Source organism: Sus scrofa, chromosome 1 (assembly GCF_054392235.1).
Source record: "Sus scrofa isolate SSC_HxYL_T2T_F1_AM1 chromosome 1, Sscrofa_HxYL_maternal_Yorkshire_Landrace_v2.0, whole genome shotgun sequence".
NCBI classification, from domain to species: Eukaryota; Metazoa; Chordata; class Mammalia; order Artiodactyla; family Suidae; genus Sus; species Sus scrofa.
The window spans coordinates 276,844,661-276,862,518 of record NC_139383.1 but is presented as its reverse complement, the minus strand read 5'-3'; the positions used below and the strand labels follow the sequence as shown (position 1 = coordinate 276,862,518).

The window sequence follows — 17,858 nt, the reverse complement described above, 5'->3', positions numbered from 1 at the left end:
ATAAACATTCTGACAGTAGAGCCATGGAAGGAACAGTGTCTTGTTTATTACGCTCTCCCTAATATCTATCATGGTGTGTCCACTCTGTAATAAAGAGAATGACCTGTTCTTTATTTCCACCGAAGGGTTTGATTGAAGTGATATACTTTCTCCACATGACTGTGTCAGTGTTCAGACAAATCATGTTTTTTTGCTCTCACCAGACTAGATGAGGCATCAGTGTGTGAGTACAGTGCAGTGAGATCTGTCTGTACACTAACACAGTCACTCTGAAAAAGCATGTGACCATGTAGTAACTGCTCTGCTCATTACTTCTAAATTCCAGGAATTTCCAATTTCTCTTCATTGCCAGAATAGAGAAAAGCAGCATGAGGAGGGAGAACCAGAGCCACGTGTCCGAGTTCCTCCTCCTGGGGCTCCCCATCTGGCCAGAGCAGCAGGGTGTGTTTTTTGCTCTGTTCCTGGGCATGTACCTGACCACAGTGCTGGGGAACCTGCTCATCATCCTGCTCATCAGGCTGGACCCTCGCCTCCACACCCCCATGTACTTCTTCCTCAGCCACCTGGCCCTCACGGATGTCTCCTTTTCATCAGTCACTGTCCCTAAGATGCTGATGATCATGCAGACTCAAGATCAATCTATTCCCTATGCAGAGTGTATAACACAGATATATTTTTTCATATTTTTTGCTTGCATTGATAACCTTCTCCTTGCAGTGATGGCCTATGACAGGTATGTGGCAATTTGTCACCCTCTACACTATGCCATTATCATGAAGGATGAGCTGTGCATATGTCTGTTGGCTGTATCCTGGCTCCTCTCCTGTGCCTATGCCCTGACCCACACCCTCCTCCTTGCTCAACTGTCCTTCTGTGCTGATAACATCATCCCCCACTTCTTCTGTGACCTTGCTATCCTGCTTAAGGTGGCCTGCTCAGATACCACTCTCAATGAGATGGTCACATTCACTGCTGGGGCTATGATTCTCATTTTTCCATTGAGTGGCATCCTGGTCTCTTATGGCCTCATTGGTGTCTCCATCCTGAGGGTCCCCTCTACTAAAGGGATCTGCAAAGCCTTGTCAACCTGTGGCTCCCACCTCTCTGTGGTGTCTCTGTTCTATGGGACAATTATGGCCCTGTACCTTTCCTCCTCATCAGGCCAGTCCCAGGACAAAGACATCATTGCTTCTGTGATGTACACAGTGGTCACCCCCATGCTGAACCCTTTCATCTACAGCCTGAGAAACAGAGACATGACATTGGCTCTGGGGAGTCTTTTCAGAAACAATAACCTTTTTGCCAAGTGAGAATCACATAAGCTTGTTCTTATGTTACTCACTGACCTTGCTAGAAAAGCATTCAAAAGTTGTGTGTTGGTCGCCCATGCCTCTAGCACTTTCCCAGCTGTCCTTTAAATGATTGTTATTGGATCCATCTCTTTCCCTTTAGTCACGTCTCTTATCCATTTATTCCTCTATAACCCTAAATATGACGTTACCCTCAATAAACATTCAACTGTGCTCTTCAAACCATCAAAGTCATTGTCTTATATAGAAGTGTTTCACTTTTTCTTTTTTATGTGTTATGTTATTATTACATTTGGCTTTTTATACTTTTTAAAGTATATATATATATTCATTATTATGGTCATCTATTGGCATTGGTTTTTCAATTTTTAATTTAATTATTAATTTGAAGTATAGTTGACTTACAATATTGTTATAGTTTCAGGTGTAGAGCAAAGTGATTCAGTTTTAATATATTATATAGTATATATGTATATTTTAAGTGTTTTCCCTTATATATTATTACAAAATATTGAGTATATCTCCATTTCTATACAATTGGTACATGTTAGTTATCTATTTTATTTTTAGCAGTGTGTATATTTTAACCCTAAGCCTCTAATTTGTTCCTCCCCCCTTCCCCCATTTGGTTCATTTTCTATATCTGTGGATCTATTTCTGTTCTGTGTATAATTTCATTTGTATCATTCTTTTTAGTTACCACATATAAGTAATATCTTATGATATATGTTTTTCTCTATCTGTCTGGTTTAATTCATTTAGTATGATCATGGCTAGCTCCATCCATGTTGTTACACATAGCATATTTCATTCTTTATAAGGCTGAGTTCTGTTCTATTAAATATATGTACCACATCTTCTTTATCTTTCATCTGCTGATGGACGTTTTGATTGTTTCCATGTCTTGGCTTCTTGCCTTCCAAAGCTACAAACATTCCTTAAGATTCTAATGTGGGCCCCCCAGCCTTCACTGATCTGGGAGGAAGACGATGGCAGCTGTGCCACAGGATTTGGCCCAGCTCCTGAATTTGAGTGGCTCTCATAAAAATCTGGTGGGCCAGTATCAGATCCTAGAAAAGCCATTCAGCTATCTTAGAAAGAACAACTAGACACTTTGAAAGCTTTTGTGGAAGCAAGGGTAAATGAGAATGTTAGCCTTGTGATCTCTTGCCAGTTGCTGACTGATTTCTGCATGCATTTCCCTAACATACCTAATAGCACAGCCAAAGAAATCTATCATTTCACCTTAGAAAAGATCCAGCCTAGAGTCATTTCATTTGAGGAGCAGGTTGCTTCCACAAGACAACATCTTGCATCCATATAGGAAAAAATTGGAGAAATGCAGCCCAAGTGTTGGTGGGAATTCTTTTGGAAACAGGACAAAAACAGTATAATGTAGGTTATAAACTGAAGCCTTACCTGAAGATTGCTAGGCTATATCTGGAGGATGATGATCCAATACAAGCAGTGGCTTACATAAATTGGACATAATTTCTTTGGAATGAATCAACCAGTGAGCAGTTACAGACACATTATAATTTATGCTATGCACATGTTCTTGATTATAGAAGAAAATCAATTGAAGCTGCATGAGGCACAATGAGCTCTCTTACAAGACAATGGTTCACAAACATGAAAGACTAGAGCCCTTAAAACATGCTCTACAATGTACCACCCTGGCATGAGCAGGACAGCAGTGTTCTTGGATGCTAGCTACTCTTTTTAAGGATGAAAGGTGCCAGCAACCTGCTGCTTATGGGATCTTAGAGAAAATGTACCTAGATAGGATCATTAGAGGAAATCACCTTCAAGAATTTGCTGCCATGATGATGCCTCACCAGAAAGCAACTACAGCGGATGGTTCCAGCTTCTTGGACAGAGCTGTCATGGAGCAAAATTTGTGTCTGCAAGCAAATTATATAATAATATTACTTTTGATGAACTTGTAACCCTTTTAGAGATTCTTGGAGTGAAGGTAGAAAAAATAGCATCACAAATGATAACAGAAAAATGTATGAATGAATTTATTGATCAGATTGATGGAAACATGAGAAGCCCTGCCAAAGTGGAACAAACAGATCCAGTCACTTTGTTTCCAAGTAAATAACCTTTTGCAGAAAATTAGATAGCACCAGAATGGACAGCACAAGCCATGGAGTCCCAAATGGCTCAGTGAATCCCTGCAGAACTTCTGCACAAAATACCTGTTTCCATGTTGCAGAAAATGATTTTGTTATCTCTCCAAAGCATTTGCATCATGACCTTACATATTTCAATCCCCTCCATGCTGGATTCTATTTAAAGAAGTCATATTAGAGCAGGAAGTACAAGCATTTAAAAAGATATAATTCCCATGTATTCAGTGTCTGTGGAGGTAACTTAGATATTTTGAGAGCATTTTTCTTTAAATGGAGTAAGTGATATATCTGTGGCTAAAATGTTTGGGATTTTTGATAATTCTGTAGTCATGTAAAACTTAAGTGCTTCGTGCCTCTCCAAATGTGGTTATTCTAATAAATAGAGAAGTGAGACAAAAATTTCTAATGTGTACTTTTAGTAAAGTCCTAAATGCTTATCTTTGCAATGCAGTCTCTAGTTAATAAAGTACTTTTGATGGTTTGCTATATTGTGATTCCTCTGTTGCACTTGTTTGTATCTTTGCACATTTAAATAATGTATAATTTTGTTTTCTAAGGGTTAAAATATGTGAAAGAATATTTGTTTGTGTAGTTCTTGTCATGGCTAGGTGTTTAAGGAGTTCCTGTCATGGCTCAGTGGTGAATCAATCTGTCTAGTGTCCATGACAATGTGGGTTCAATCCCTGGCCTCGCTCAATGGGTCAAGGATCAGGAATTGCCATGAGCTGTGGTGTGCATTGCAGACAGAGCTCATATCCCACAGATACATCTCCTATTCAACCCCTAGCCTGGGGACCTCCATATGCCATGGGTGAAGCCCTAAGAAGAAAAAAAGATAAAAAAAGAATATTTATTTGAGTCACTGGGAAGATTTAATTTGAAAATGCATTTAAAATATTTGGAACTATTGACATGGCTTGAAAGTCTGGATCAGACATTTTTGATAACAGGAGAGTTTAAGTGACTCTGAAAACAGGTAGGGTGCAGCAAACTACACCAAAAGCCCATGACATAGCTTCAATAACTCTTCATGTAAGGAGCTTCATATGATTTTTATGAGGAAAGGAATGACTGATAACTGTTACTTGGTGCCCTTTTCACACTTTCATCTTAGTAAATTACAGAGGTTTCAACCTGGTTTGATATAAAGTGGCAGCCTTGAGCACAGAGAATTCTCAGTCCTTGTTGACTCCTATGTACTCAATGTGGGACAAAGCAGTTGTTTAATAACTATTTATTGAATGAAGGGTAAAGTTCTGTTGGTTTCTTTGGGAAAAGACTTGGTTACTGTGAGTGTTTGATGTATTATTGGAGCCAGAATTGGAAACACTGATTCATTCACCAAGAATTAAGGGAAATAAAGGGAAAGGTAGCCAAAATAAAGACTTTCAAAAGACAGAGGACATGACTATAATCTTATGGCATGTTCATCAACATTTCCTATTTTACCCAATTCCCAGCTGAGGGAAGGACAGCAAGAGGAGGGAGAAACAGAGCAGTGTGTCTAAGTTCATCCTCCTGGGTCTCCCCATCTGGCTAGAGCAGCAGGGAATGTTCTTTGCCCTGTTCCTGGGCATGTACCTGACCACGGTGCTGGGGAACCTGCTCCTCATCCTGCTCATAAGGCTGGACCCTCATCTTCATACACCCATGTACTCCTTCCTCATCACTTGGCCCTCACAGATGTCTCCCTTTCATCTATCATGGTTCCAAAGATGCGGATGAAGATGCAGACTCAGCAACAATCCATCCCCTATGCAGGGTGCATTTCCCAGATGTATTTTTTTCATACTTTTTGGATATCTTGACAATTTCCTTCTCACAATGATGGATTTTGACAGGTATGTGGCCATTTGTCAGCCTGTCCACTACAGTACTGTCATGAGGCAGGAAATATGTGTCTCCTTAGAAGCTGGGTCCTGGTTTCTCTGTTACATCCACACCCTGTTGCACACTCTCCTCTTGGTCTAACTGCTCTTCTGTATGGGCAGTACCATCCCCTACTTCTTCTGTGACCTCACTGCCCTCCTGAAGTTGAGCTGCACAGACATTTCCCTCAATGAGCTGGTCATTTTTACTGTGGGAGGAACTTTTCATCCTGCATTTGTATAGAATCTTGGACTCATGTATTCATATAGGGACCGCAATTCTGAGTGTCTTTCCCACCAAGAGACTCTTTCACCTGTGGCTCCCATCTCTTTGTGGTGTCTTTATACTATGGGACACTTGCTAGTGTTTACTTTTTCTCCTCATCATGGGACTCCAATGACAAAGGCATAATTGCTTCCATCACGTATGCAGTAGTTACCCCCATGTTGAACCCCTTCATATATACCCTCAGGAACAGAGTCATAAAAGAGGCTTAGAGATATTTGTCAATAGGGCTAACTATTTTTTTTTGTCTTTTCTAGGGCCACACCCACAGCATATGCAGGCTCCCATGCTAGGGGTCTAATCGGAGCTGTAGTTGCTGGCATATGCCACAGCAACAGCAATGTGGGATCAGAGCCAAGTCTGTGACTTACACCGCAGCTCATGGCAATGACAGATCCTTAGCCAACTGAGCAAGGCCATGGATCAAACCCACAACCTCATGATTCCTAGTCAGATTCATTAATTACTGAACCAAGACAGGAATTCCTAGGACTAACTTCTTGAAGTGATAATCCCTAAACCCTCTTATTGGAGTCATGATCACAGTGATATTATTTCCTAAATTTATTGTATTGTTGGCAACTCTGTAATGTCAAATGAATATGCATTAAAATATCATATATTGTGTTAACATGTCAATAAGGTCCAGTTTGTTATTTGCATTGTTAATATTCCTTATCTTTAATTTTTTCTGCTTCTTTATCATCTCTCATAAAATATGTCAAAAACACATAAAAATATGCCATAATTATGATTGTAGTTTTGTCTTTTTCTCCTTTTAGATATGTCAGTTTTTGCTTATATATTTTTTATACTATGTTATTGAGAACACACCAATTTAGCATCATGTTCTGCTCCTTGTGGACTGATTCTTCTCTGTAAGTTGTGCTGAAATTGACTTGCATTGGCTTCAAGCTGATTGTGAACATCCCTTCAACTCCACAGTCAGTGACATCATGCTTGTGGATTAAAATCAGCCATGATGACCATAATTACACTGTGGAAATTGGCTAATGCTACAAAGTAATGCTCTCCTATGATAGGGAGCCTTTTCTTATTCATTGAACAGAACAACAGTGCATTTATAGTTGAAGGGAGATTTCTCTTTAGCCATGGCTCCTTCCCTCACCTCTCATTTACTTCCTCTGGTATTAGTTTAGTATCCCAGCTTTCTTTTAGTGAGTGTACATGTATTCATTTCCCAACACTTTAAACCTTCTAATGTCCTTATATATGGAAAGTGTTAGTGCTTAGCAGTGTAAAGTTGTGTTTTTTCTCTTTTTATGTAGGTTGACCATCATTGTATTTCTGGATAATTTGATCTATTAACATCGAATATAATCAGAATGTATTTGAATTTCTGTTTTCCATGTTTCTATATGTTTTATACTTGTGACATGTGATTTCATATATATTCTCACTTCCCTTTATCCCTTTGGATCAATAAAATATATATTTTGTTACTCCATATCCCCTCCATTAACCTAATAATCATACATTATTATTTTTTATTATTCTTTTCTGTGCTTTATGAAGAGATTATGACTTGCTTTTTCTTAAAAATTTTATTGTGGTATAATGTGCTGCCCAACATGAAATTTACCATTTAAGCCCTTTGAAGTATACAATTAGATGGCATTTAGTTCATCATCATCTAAGGCAATAAAAATATATTTGTGTTTATGTTTTCCATGTTTCTATATGTTTTCTAGTTGATACATCTGATTTCATATTTATTCTCACTTCTTTTATCAGTTTTGATTTAAATACATATTTCATTGTTCCATATCCCTACCATTACCTTATTAATCATAAATTATTATTGTTTAATTATTCTTTCTGTGCTTTATGTAGAGATTGACTTACTTTTTCTTAAATTTTTTTCTTGTGATGTAATGTACTACACATTATGAAATTTACCATTTTAAGCCTTTGAGGTATGTAATTATGTGGCATTTAGTCCATCTATCACTGCTATTTTATTCTAGGACTTCAAAAGGGAACTACAGCACATCAATGAAGTTGAGTACTTCACAGCTATGAAAAAATAATGGCAAAGATACCTATGAATCAATATGGAGGGATTTCCAAGTTATACTATTAAATGTAAAAAAACAATGCATAAAAAGGTGTCTATCACATGCTATTTCCTATGTGAAAAAGAAGGGAAAGTAATATATATATATATGAATCTTCCCACTGAGCTAGAAGAAACACATGAAGAACAAATTTGAAACTAATGAAACTGCTTACCTACAGGGGATGGGGTGGGAACAGGATAGAAAAGATGGGGATATGAGTGTATTTATCTGTATAGTTTGGACCATGTTATCTTTCACTACTGAAAAATAAGAAGATGATAGAAAATAAAGAAAAATGAAATAAAACAAAAAATAAGCATAGCTATATTTTGAGGTAATATCATAATCAGACTAAAGGGAAAATAAAGTAATTGTTATTATTAAACACTGGATTTTCTCTATACACTACTCACAATAATGAAAAAGTTGTAAGCACATTTTTTTTGGTAACCAACTTTTTTGAGTGGAAGTTAGTTTGTCATTAACAGTGCTTTGAGATCAAGATTCTGAAATTAGATATATTCAAAAGTTTAGTAAACAAATAAATTTGTTCTGGAAAAGAGACTGACTTTTCAATGGGGGAAAGGTGCAATGTACATGGAAAAAGAGAGGCTAGAAAGAACTTTTTGGTGTCAAACTAGAATTGAAGATACCAGCTTGAACTCAGGGGTTTTAATGTGTAGAAACTGATTGAAATTATATATCAGTATCTGGTTCCCATATCCCAATCTTTCTTTCCCACTCCTGACCCATCTCCTAGGGGTAACCATTCCTTTAGTTTGCTTGTTCCAAGTTTCTACATCCTGTGTTTTTTTTTGGTGTATGCTTTCTGCCTGTAAACTCTGAGATCACTTAGAAGCCTTGTAAGCAAAAAATGCACATAATGCCAAATTTGATTTTCTTTTTTTTTAGGGCTGCACCCATGGCATATGGAGGTTCCAAGGCTAGGGGTCTAATTGCAGATATAGCTGCTGGCCTACACCACAGCAACACCATATCTAAGCACCGCCTGTGACATACAACACAGCTTAAGGCAATTCCAAGTCCTTAACCCACTGAGCAAGGCTGGGGATGGAACCCACAACCTCATGGATTGGACGAGTTGGATTCATTCCCTCTATGCCTCAGTGGGAAACCCCCAAATTTGATGTTTGAGTATCAGTCTCCTCTAACAAGAACCAAAGTGACTTAGAAAAATGGCTGATTCTAGGGCTGGGGCCAGGACACAGCAAGATCAGGGAAATTTTGCTGAGCTAGAAAATAAAAAGTGCACAATGAATCATTGGGACACAGGAGCCAGCTCAAAGGGGCTCCCATTGGCCAAAACTGGGATAATTAGAGCTTCAAAATGAGTAACATCAGTAATTTCTTCCAACTCAGAGAATAAATAAGATTTCATGAGTCTGTGATGATATAAATAAATCAGTGAAAAAAAAAAACAAATGAATGTGGAGTTAGGGAAGTTCCTATAGGAGAATAGCTGTAGCTAATAGACATAGGGGAAATGATCAAATTAGAAAACCACCATTAGGCCACCACATTTGAAACTGATTTTTTAAATATAAGAATCATCCATGTATATTAGATATAGTGAGTTTAATTGCACTGACAAGTGTTGTGGGGTTATATAGTCTAAGGATGTCTACCAAATGATACTTAGTTAATTACAAAGGTTTAAATGGTAACTTACTGTAGAGGACTTGGCAGAAACCACCTTAACCAATCGGTCATAGTAATTGGATTTTTTTTTCTTTTTAGGGCCACACCTGTGGCGTATGGAAGTTCCCAGGCTAGGGGTAGAATTGGAGCTGTAGCTGCCAGCCTATAACCACAGCAAGAGCAACAATGGATACAAGCCACATCTGTGGCCTGCAATGCAGCTTGTGGCAATGCTTGATCCTTAACCCAGTGAGTGAGGCCAGGGATATTAGTAGGGTTCATAACCTGCTGATCCACAAAGGGAACTCCAACGAGCACAAATTTTTAATGAAGGTTCTGCAATTTTTGAAAAAATCTGGGAATGTAAGGCTGATATTTTTTATTAGTTTTCAAACATGGATAAAGCCATTAGCCAAAGAACCAAATGTTCATAAAATTATTTAGCATTAGAAATGATAATTTGAGGACTATTCTAGAACCAAACCATTTGACTAACTTTATTGAAATACAATTTGTAGGGCCTTGGTAGCTCAGTCAATAGAGAAACAGATATTTAATCTGAGGGTGCAGGTTTCAAGTCCCTGTCTAGGCACCATTTGAAATGTAGTTTGCAAACAATATTACATTATTTTCAGGTGTATTATGTGATTATGTGACATTTTCATACATTATGAAATGATCATCACAATCATTAATCTAGTATATATTTGTCTCCAAAAGTATAATTGATCATATTCTTTGTGCTTTATATTAAATCCCATGTTTTCTTTATTTTATAACTGGAGAGTTCTTCCTCTTCATCCACATCAACTATCTCATCCCTCTCCCCCATACAATGTCCTCTCTGGCAAACACTGATTTCGTCTCTGTATTTATGAATCTGTTTTCACTTGGTTTTGTTGATTTGTCTTTTTGATTTTCAGTCTACAAAAATAAGTAAGATACCATGATATTTATTATTGTCTCTCTGCATTATTTCACAGAGCATAATACCTTCTAGACCCAAACATTTTGTTGGAACATGGCTGTGAACTGTGAGATGCCCCTGAATAGCTCTTTATGGCCACGTTGTTGCCAACAAAGGTGTCAAGCAACTTTAGTTCCTAGGATGGGATGGCACAGACAGTTGTTTTCACTGTTGTGTATTCACTTTCATGCTTTTGTGTGTGGATATCCAATTTCTCAGCACCATTTATTGAAGAGACTGATTTTTCCCCAATGTGTGTTTTTGGCTCCCTTAGCAAAGATCTGTTTATCATATATGTGTGGTTTTCTTTCTGGGCTTCATATTTTGTTCCAAAATTTTATTTGTGTATTTTAATGTCACTAACTTACTGTGTTGATTTCTAAAGGCTTGAAATATAGTTTGCATTCAGGAAATGTGATGCCTGCAGTTTTGTCCATTTTGCTCAAGAAGGCTTTGTCTTTTGTGGGTCTTTTTGGTTTCATATAGATGGAATAAATGATGGTGATGGGATGTGAGCTCCAACACACTTAAGGTTCAGTGGTGTGGGCTCTCAAGGGCTGGTCCTACTCCATTTGGTCCTTTCTGCAGTGGATGGAGTGGGAGATTCCATTGTAGGTTCTTCAAAGTTCAAGGGAGTTCATGGTCTCTACTTCTCCACATGAGCAGGCAGTGGGAAGACCAATGTGTCACTGACATTAGAGACATCTTCTGGGACTCCTGTAGTTTAGTCCCTTCGGTCCCTGCACTGGACTCATCTCTAGAGGAAGGCAAGAAATTGGGCAATTAACTCAGTTGTGTTCTTCTCTAAGCAGAAGCTCAGGGGTGTGTTCCCTGGGGTCTCAGTTTTGTTGGTAAATGTGATCTTCCCTACTCATTGTTCTCCTTCTTGTAAACAGGTGGGGAAGTGCTAAATATCCTCAGGCCATTGATATGAGTCCTCTGGTAGTGTCCTGTACCAGCAGAGATCAGAGCAAAGTGGGGAACCATCATGTGGCCTAGATGTGTGTATTGATGTGAGGACTAGGAAAAAGAGGTAGAGAAAGTGTGTTTATGTTGGCCATATAACCATGTGTTTTAGTGACTGATTCACACACTGACCTAAATGGTGCCACCAGCCTCAAGTGCCCACAACATTGAAGTTAATTAAAATGATCTAAAATTAAAATTTGGGTATCTCAGTTGCACTAGCTGTAATTCAAAGCTCCAGTAGTCACAGGAGACTGGTGCTGCTGTAGTAGACAACACAGCTATAGAGTGTTTTCATCCTTGTGGAAAGTCATATTGTTCAGTGCTAATAATAGTCCATGGAGGCTGGAAATCTGTGATACACATGTGTGTGCTTGGGTCACTGTGTGTATGCTGCTTCATTTTATATTATTTGTGCGTTGTGTTTGATCACATGTGATTCTCAGTGTGTGTAGTGGAGTTTCTGTGTGTATGGTACGTATGGATTGTGAGTTGTGTGGGTGACTGGATGTTGTCTTTGCATATTTTTTTTTTGTAAAACAGCTTGTGAGGTGTAATTGATATAGAAAAAAGTGCATGTATTTAATGTACAATATTTGAGGGGTTTGGACATGTGCACACACTTTTGAAGCTACCACCACAGTCAAGGTCATCAGCTTATCTGTCTCCTCTCAAAATGTCCTTGTGTCCTTTTTATGTGGTAAGAAAACTTAACATGAGATCTACTCTTTTAAGGAAGTTTTAGGTGCACATTATAGTATTTTTGAATCTAGGCATTATGCTGTATAGCAGGTCTCTAGAACTAATTCATATTGCATAACTGACACTTTATTTAAATTAAATAACAATACTACTTTTCTTCTCATAGTCCTTGGTGACTATCATTTATTCTGTTCTTCTGTGAGTTTCTCAAGGTGAATTTTGTAATATTTGTCCTCGTAAGTCTGGCTTATTTCACTCAGCATAACGTTCTCCTTGTTCATCCTTGTTTTCAGAAATGACAGGATATACTTTTTTAAACGCAAAATTATAAACCACTTTGTGTTTATCAATTTTTCCATTCATCTGTCAATGGACATGCAGCTTGCTTCCATAGCTTATCTTTGTGCACAGAGTTTCAGTGAAGATGGGAGAGTAGATACTTCTCTGATCTCCTGATTCCAGTCCTTTCTTGTCTACACCCAGAAGTGGGATTACTGTATCATGTGGTGGTTTTATTTTGAATGTTTGGAGAATCTCCATACTGTTTTCCATAATGGCCACACCTCTCCACCATAAGTGTAGAAGAGTTCTTGTTTGCATGTTTTTTAAATTGTGTGTGACAAATGATTTCATTTTAAACTTGTAAGTTAGTTGATATGAATAGATACAAACCTCACTTCCAACTATGGTGAGTATAGTTTGAAGATGGCAAAAAATCAGCACCTGGGGTTTTGTTTTTGTGTCACTATGTGTCATGCTGAGTATCTGTTTCTGTGTGTAACACACTCACAATCTTCCTCTTCTCTCCTTGGATGGCTGTAGAGCAGAGATGGCCTCAGGAAGGCCTTGGAAATATATATAAGCATTTGACCTGGTCAGACAGCCTCACAGCCTGACTGTTTCTTTGTCACATCTCTAGATATAAACAGGCATCAAATAAAGTCCTCTTTATACTAAGTTGGTAGAATTTTGTACAGATGCTTTGAAGGCTCTTGAACTTCTTGCTGTGTTCCTCATTTATGTTTGAAGATTTCCACATCTCCACTATTGGGAACAAAGTGGGGTCAATTTTGGAACCTTGTCTAGTTGAACAGATGACTGTAAGTTCTGATATAGTTTCTTGGTATTCCAGCAACTGTAATATCTCAGCTCTGTGCTCACCTCATTTGTCAAATTCTCATGTCCATCACTTTGCATGTATGCTCAAAACTAGCCATTTTAAGTCCCTAGGGGTGGAAGGTCAGAGAGATGCAATGGCAGATATGAAGGAAGGTATTTATTGGAAAATTTATTAAAAATGCAATGAGTCAAGTGCTATCAATCTACTAATCTTCAAGGGGTGTCCATGGTCTGGGCCTGTACTGTTTCCTGGAAGTGAGAGTGAGACCATAGAAGTAAACACACATTTTCAGGAACCTACATAATCTTGCTTGATGGACTCCTGTATCTTTTTCATCTTTAATTCCTAATGTCTCCTTACTAATTCTAACCAAATAATGAGATGATTTATATATTTTTGGGGTCAGTTTCCTTTTCATTGATATTTTAGTCAGTATTTATTGACTTGTGATAAATTTTCTTCATTAATTTTTTCTTTTTAAATTATATATATATATATATATATATTTTCTACTGTACAGCATGGTGACCCAGTTACACACACATGTATACATTCCTTTTTTCTCACATTATGTGTTCCATCATAGTGACTAGACAGAGTTCCCAGTGCTACACAGCAGGATCCCATTGCTAATCCATCCCAAAGGCAACATTCTGCATCTATTTACCCCAGCTCCCAGTCCCTCCCACTCACTCCTCTTCTCCCTTGGAAACCACAAGTCTATTCTCCAATTCCATGATTTTTTACCGTGGAAAGGTTCCTTTGTGCCTTATATTATATTCCACATATAAGTGATATCATATGGCATTTTTCTTTCTCTTTCTGGCTTATTTCACTCAGGATGAGAGTCTCTAGTTCCATCCATATTGCTGCAAATGGCATTATTTTGGATTTTTTAAATGACTGAGTAGTATTCCATTGTGTATATATACACCATATCTTCCTAATCCAATCATCTATCAGTGGATATCTGTGTTTATCCCATGTCTTGGCTATTGTGAATAGTGCTGCAATGAACGTGCAGGTGCGTGTGCCTTTTTAAAGTATAGTTTTGTCTGGATATATGCCCAAGAGTGGGATTGCTGGGTCATATGGTAGTTGTATGTATAGTTTTCTAATGTACCTCCATACTGTTCTCAATAGTGGCTGTACCAGCTTATATTCCCACCAACAGTGCAGGAGGGTTCCCTTTTCTCCACAGCCCCTCCAGCACTTGCTATTTGTCGATTTATTAATTACGGCCATTCTGACTGGTGTGAGGTGGTATCTCATGGTAGTTTTGATGTGCATTTCTCTTATAACCAGCGATGTTGAGCATTTTTTCATGTGTTTGCTGGCCATCTGTATATCTTCTTTGGATAAATGTCTATTCAGGTCTTTTGCCCATTTTTCCATTGATTGATTGTTTTTTTTTGCTGTTGGGTTGTATAAGTTGCTCATATATTCTAGAGATTAAGCCCTTATCAGTTGCATCATTTGAAACTATTTTCTCCCATTCTGTCAGTTGTCTTTTTGTTTTCTTTTTGGTTTCCTTTGCTGTGCAAAAGCTTGTCAGTTTGATTATGTCCCATTGGTTTATTTTTGCTCTTATTTCTCTTGCCTTGGGAGACTGACCTGAGAAAATATTCATGATGTTGATGTCAGAGAATGTTTTGCCTATGTTCTCTTCCAGGAGTTTGATGGTGTCTTGTCTTATATTTAAGTCTTTCAGCCGTTTTGCATGGTGTCAGGGTGTGTTGTTTCATTGCTTTGCATACAGCTGTCCAGATTTTCCAGCAATACTTGCTGAAAAGGTTGTCTTTTTCCCATTTTGCTAAAATATATGTAACAAAATTTAACATTTCAATAATTTTTGTGTACACATCTGTGTAACTAAGTATTTCACATTGTTGTATAACCATACCATCACCACCATCCACCTCCATAATTTTTAATCTTCCCAAATGGAAACTTTGTACCAACTTAACAATAACTTGTCATTTTCCTACCCCACCAGCTCCTGGCAGTCACCATTCCACTTTTCCATTTTTTGTCTCTATTAATTTGGATCTTCTAGGAATCTCATATGAATGGAATCTTACAGTATTTACACTTTTGTGACTGAATGATTTTACTTAGCATAATGTTTTCAAGGTTCATTCATGTCGTGGCTTATCAGGATTTCTTTCCTTTTTATGGCTGAAGATATTCCATTGTATATATATAGACCACATATTATTTATCCAATCATTTGGAAAATGACTTGGGTTCTTTTGACATTTTGGCTACTGTGAATAAATCTGTTTTAATATGGGCATGCACATATATTTTGGACCCTGCTTTCAGTTATTCTGAGTACATAACCAGGGGTAAAATTCCTTCATCATATGAATTTCCATTGAGTTTTTTGAGGAAATTTCTTAATGTTTGTCTTTTCCTCCCTTCCTACCTTATTTCCTTCCTTTCTTTATTTCTTCCCCTTTCTTTCCTAATTTTCCTTCTTTCTTTCTTTCTTGTTTGTTTCTAAATATTTTTAATGATAAGTAAGTTTTTGTCTTGAGCACTTTTTTTGTATATGTTGTATTAATATTCCAAATAATGCTTTAAGTGGTGTGCATCTATATAATGTGTGTGTGTATAATGTGTGTATGTAAAACAGACACAAGCACATAAATAGCTTGACTGAAGAGCCATGGAAGGGACTGTATCTTATTTATCACTGTATCCCTACTGTCTATCATTAAGTCTCCACTCTCTGAAAAAGAGCATGAGCAGTTCCTTATTTCCACTGAAGTGTTTGATTGAAGTCATATACTTTCTTCCCATCACCATATCAGTGTTCAGATAAATCATGTTGTGTTGCTCTCACCAGAGTGGATGAGGCTTCAGTGTGTGAGTGCAGTGCAGTGAGACCTGTCTGTACACTGACACAGTCACTCTGAGAAACCACGTGACCACGTGGTAACTGCTACTCTTGGTACTTCTAAGTTCCTGGAATTTCTTCTTTCTCTCCATTCCCAGAAGAGAGAAAAGCAGCATGAGGAGGGATAACCAGAGCCATGTGTCTGAGTTCCTCCTCCTGAGGCGCCCCATCCAGCCAGAGCATCAGGGCATGTTCTTTGCCCTGTTCCTGGGCATGTACCTGACCATGGTGCTGGGGAATCTGCTCATCATCCTGCTCATCAGGCTGGACCCTCACCTCCAAACCCCAATGTACTTCTTCCTCAGCTGCTTGGCTCTCATGGATGTCTCCTTTTTCATCTGTTACTGTCCCTAAGATGCTGATGAACATGCAGACTCAAGATCAATCCATTCCCAATGCAGGGTGTGAAACACAGACATATTTTTTTCATGATTTTGCTTGCTTTGATAAACTTCTTCTTGCAGTGATGGCCTACAACAGGTCTGTGGCTATTTGTCACCCTCTACACTATGCCATCATCATGAAGGAGGATCTGTGTCTATGTCTGTTGGCTGGATCCTGGATCCTCTCCTGTGCCAATGCCTTGAACCCACACCCTCCTCCTAACTCAACTGTCCTTCTGTGCTGACAACATCATCCCCCACTTCTTCTGTGACCTTAGTATCCTGCTAAGGTTTCCTGCCCAGACACCTCTCTCAATGAGCTGGTCATATTCACTGTAGTGTCTGTGGCTCTCCTTTTTCCATTGAGTGGCTTCCTGGTCTCTTATGGGCATATTGGGTTCTCCATCCAGAGTGTCCCCTCTACTAAGGGGCTCAGCAATGCCTTGTCCACCTGTCTCCCACCTCTCTGTGGTGTCTCTATTCGATGAACAATGACGGCAGTGTTCTTTTCCTCCTTATCAGGCCAGTTCCATGACAAGGACATCATTGCTTCCATGATGTACACTGTGGTATCTCCCATGCCGAACCCTTTCATCTACATCCTGAGAAACAAAGACATGAGCTTGGCTCTGGGGATTCTTTTAAGAAACAACAACTCTTTTCACCAAGTGAGAATCACTTAATCATGTTCTTATTTCATCCACTGACATTGTTTGAAAATCCTTAGTAAGTTGGTCACACATTTCTCTAGCATTTTCTTTTTTTTTAATTAATTATTTTCCCCACCGTACAGCAAGGGGATCAAGTTATCCTTACATGTATACATTTCCCCCACCCTTTCTTCTGTTGCAATATGAGTATCTAGACATAGTTCTCAATGCTACTCAGCAGGATCTCCCTGGAAATCCATTCCAAGTTGTATCTGATAACCCCAAACTCCTGATCCCTCCCACTCCCTCCCTCTTCCATCGGGGAGCCACAAGTCTATTCTCCAAGTCCATGATTTTCTTTTATGTGGAGATGTTCATTTGTGCTGGATATTAGATTGCAGTTATAAGTGATATCACATGGTGTTTGTCTTTGTCTTTCTGACTCATATCACTCAGGATGAGATTCTCTAGCTCCATCCATGTGGCTGCAAACGGCATGATGTCATTCTTTTTGATGGCTGAGTAGTATTCCATTGTGTATACATACCACCTCTTCCGAATCCAATCATCTGTCGATGGACATTTGGGTTGTTTCCAGGTCCTGGCTATTGGGAATAGTGCTGCAATGAACATGCAGGTGCATGTGTATCTTTTAAGTAGAGTTTTGTCCAGATAGATGCCCAAGAGTGGGATTGTGGGGTCATATGGAAGTTCTATGTGTGGGTTTCTAAGGTATCTGCAAACTGTTCTCCATGGTGGCTGTACCAGTTTACATTCCCACCAACAGTGCAGGAGGGTTCCCTTTTCTCCACAGCCCCTCCAGCAC

The 17,858-nt window shown here is 38.5% G+C and overlaps 1 protein-coding gene and 3 pseudogenes across 1 annotated transcript; all 4 read left to right on the top strand.

Moving 5' to 3' along the window:
- Nucleotides 1-331: 331 nt before the first annotated feature.
- On the top strand, nucleotides 332-3,939 carry LOC110257114 (olfactory receptor 1J4-like). Its single transcript, XM_085012845.1, has one exon. It carries the CDS (start codon nucleotides 369-371, stop codon nucleotides 1,308-1,310), a length of 942 nt encoding a protein of 313 aa, XP_084868971.1. The 5' UTR covers nucleotides 332-368; the 3' UTR covers nucleotides 1,311-3,939.
- Nucleotides 2,300-3,486, top strand: LOC110257113 (COP9 signalosome complex subunit 4 pseudogene; annotated as a pseudogene).
- LOC110259701 (olfactory receptor 1J4-like) lies at nucleotides 3,664-5,814 on the top strand (annotated as a pseudogene).
- A 10,299-nt stretch (nucleotides 5,815-16,113) lies between these two features.
- LOC146407250 (olfactory receptor 1J4-like) lies at nucleotides 16,114-17,065 on the top strand (annotated as a pseudogene).
- The last annotated feature ends 793 nt before the right edge of the window (nucleotides 17,066-17,858 follow it).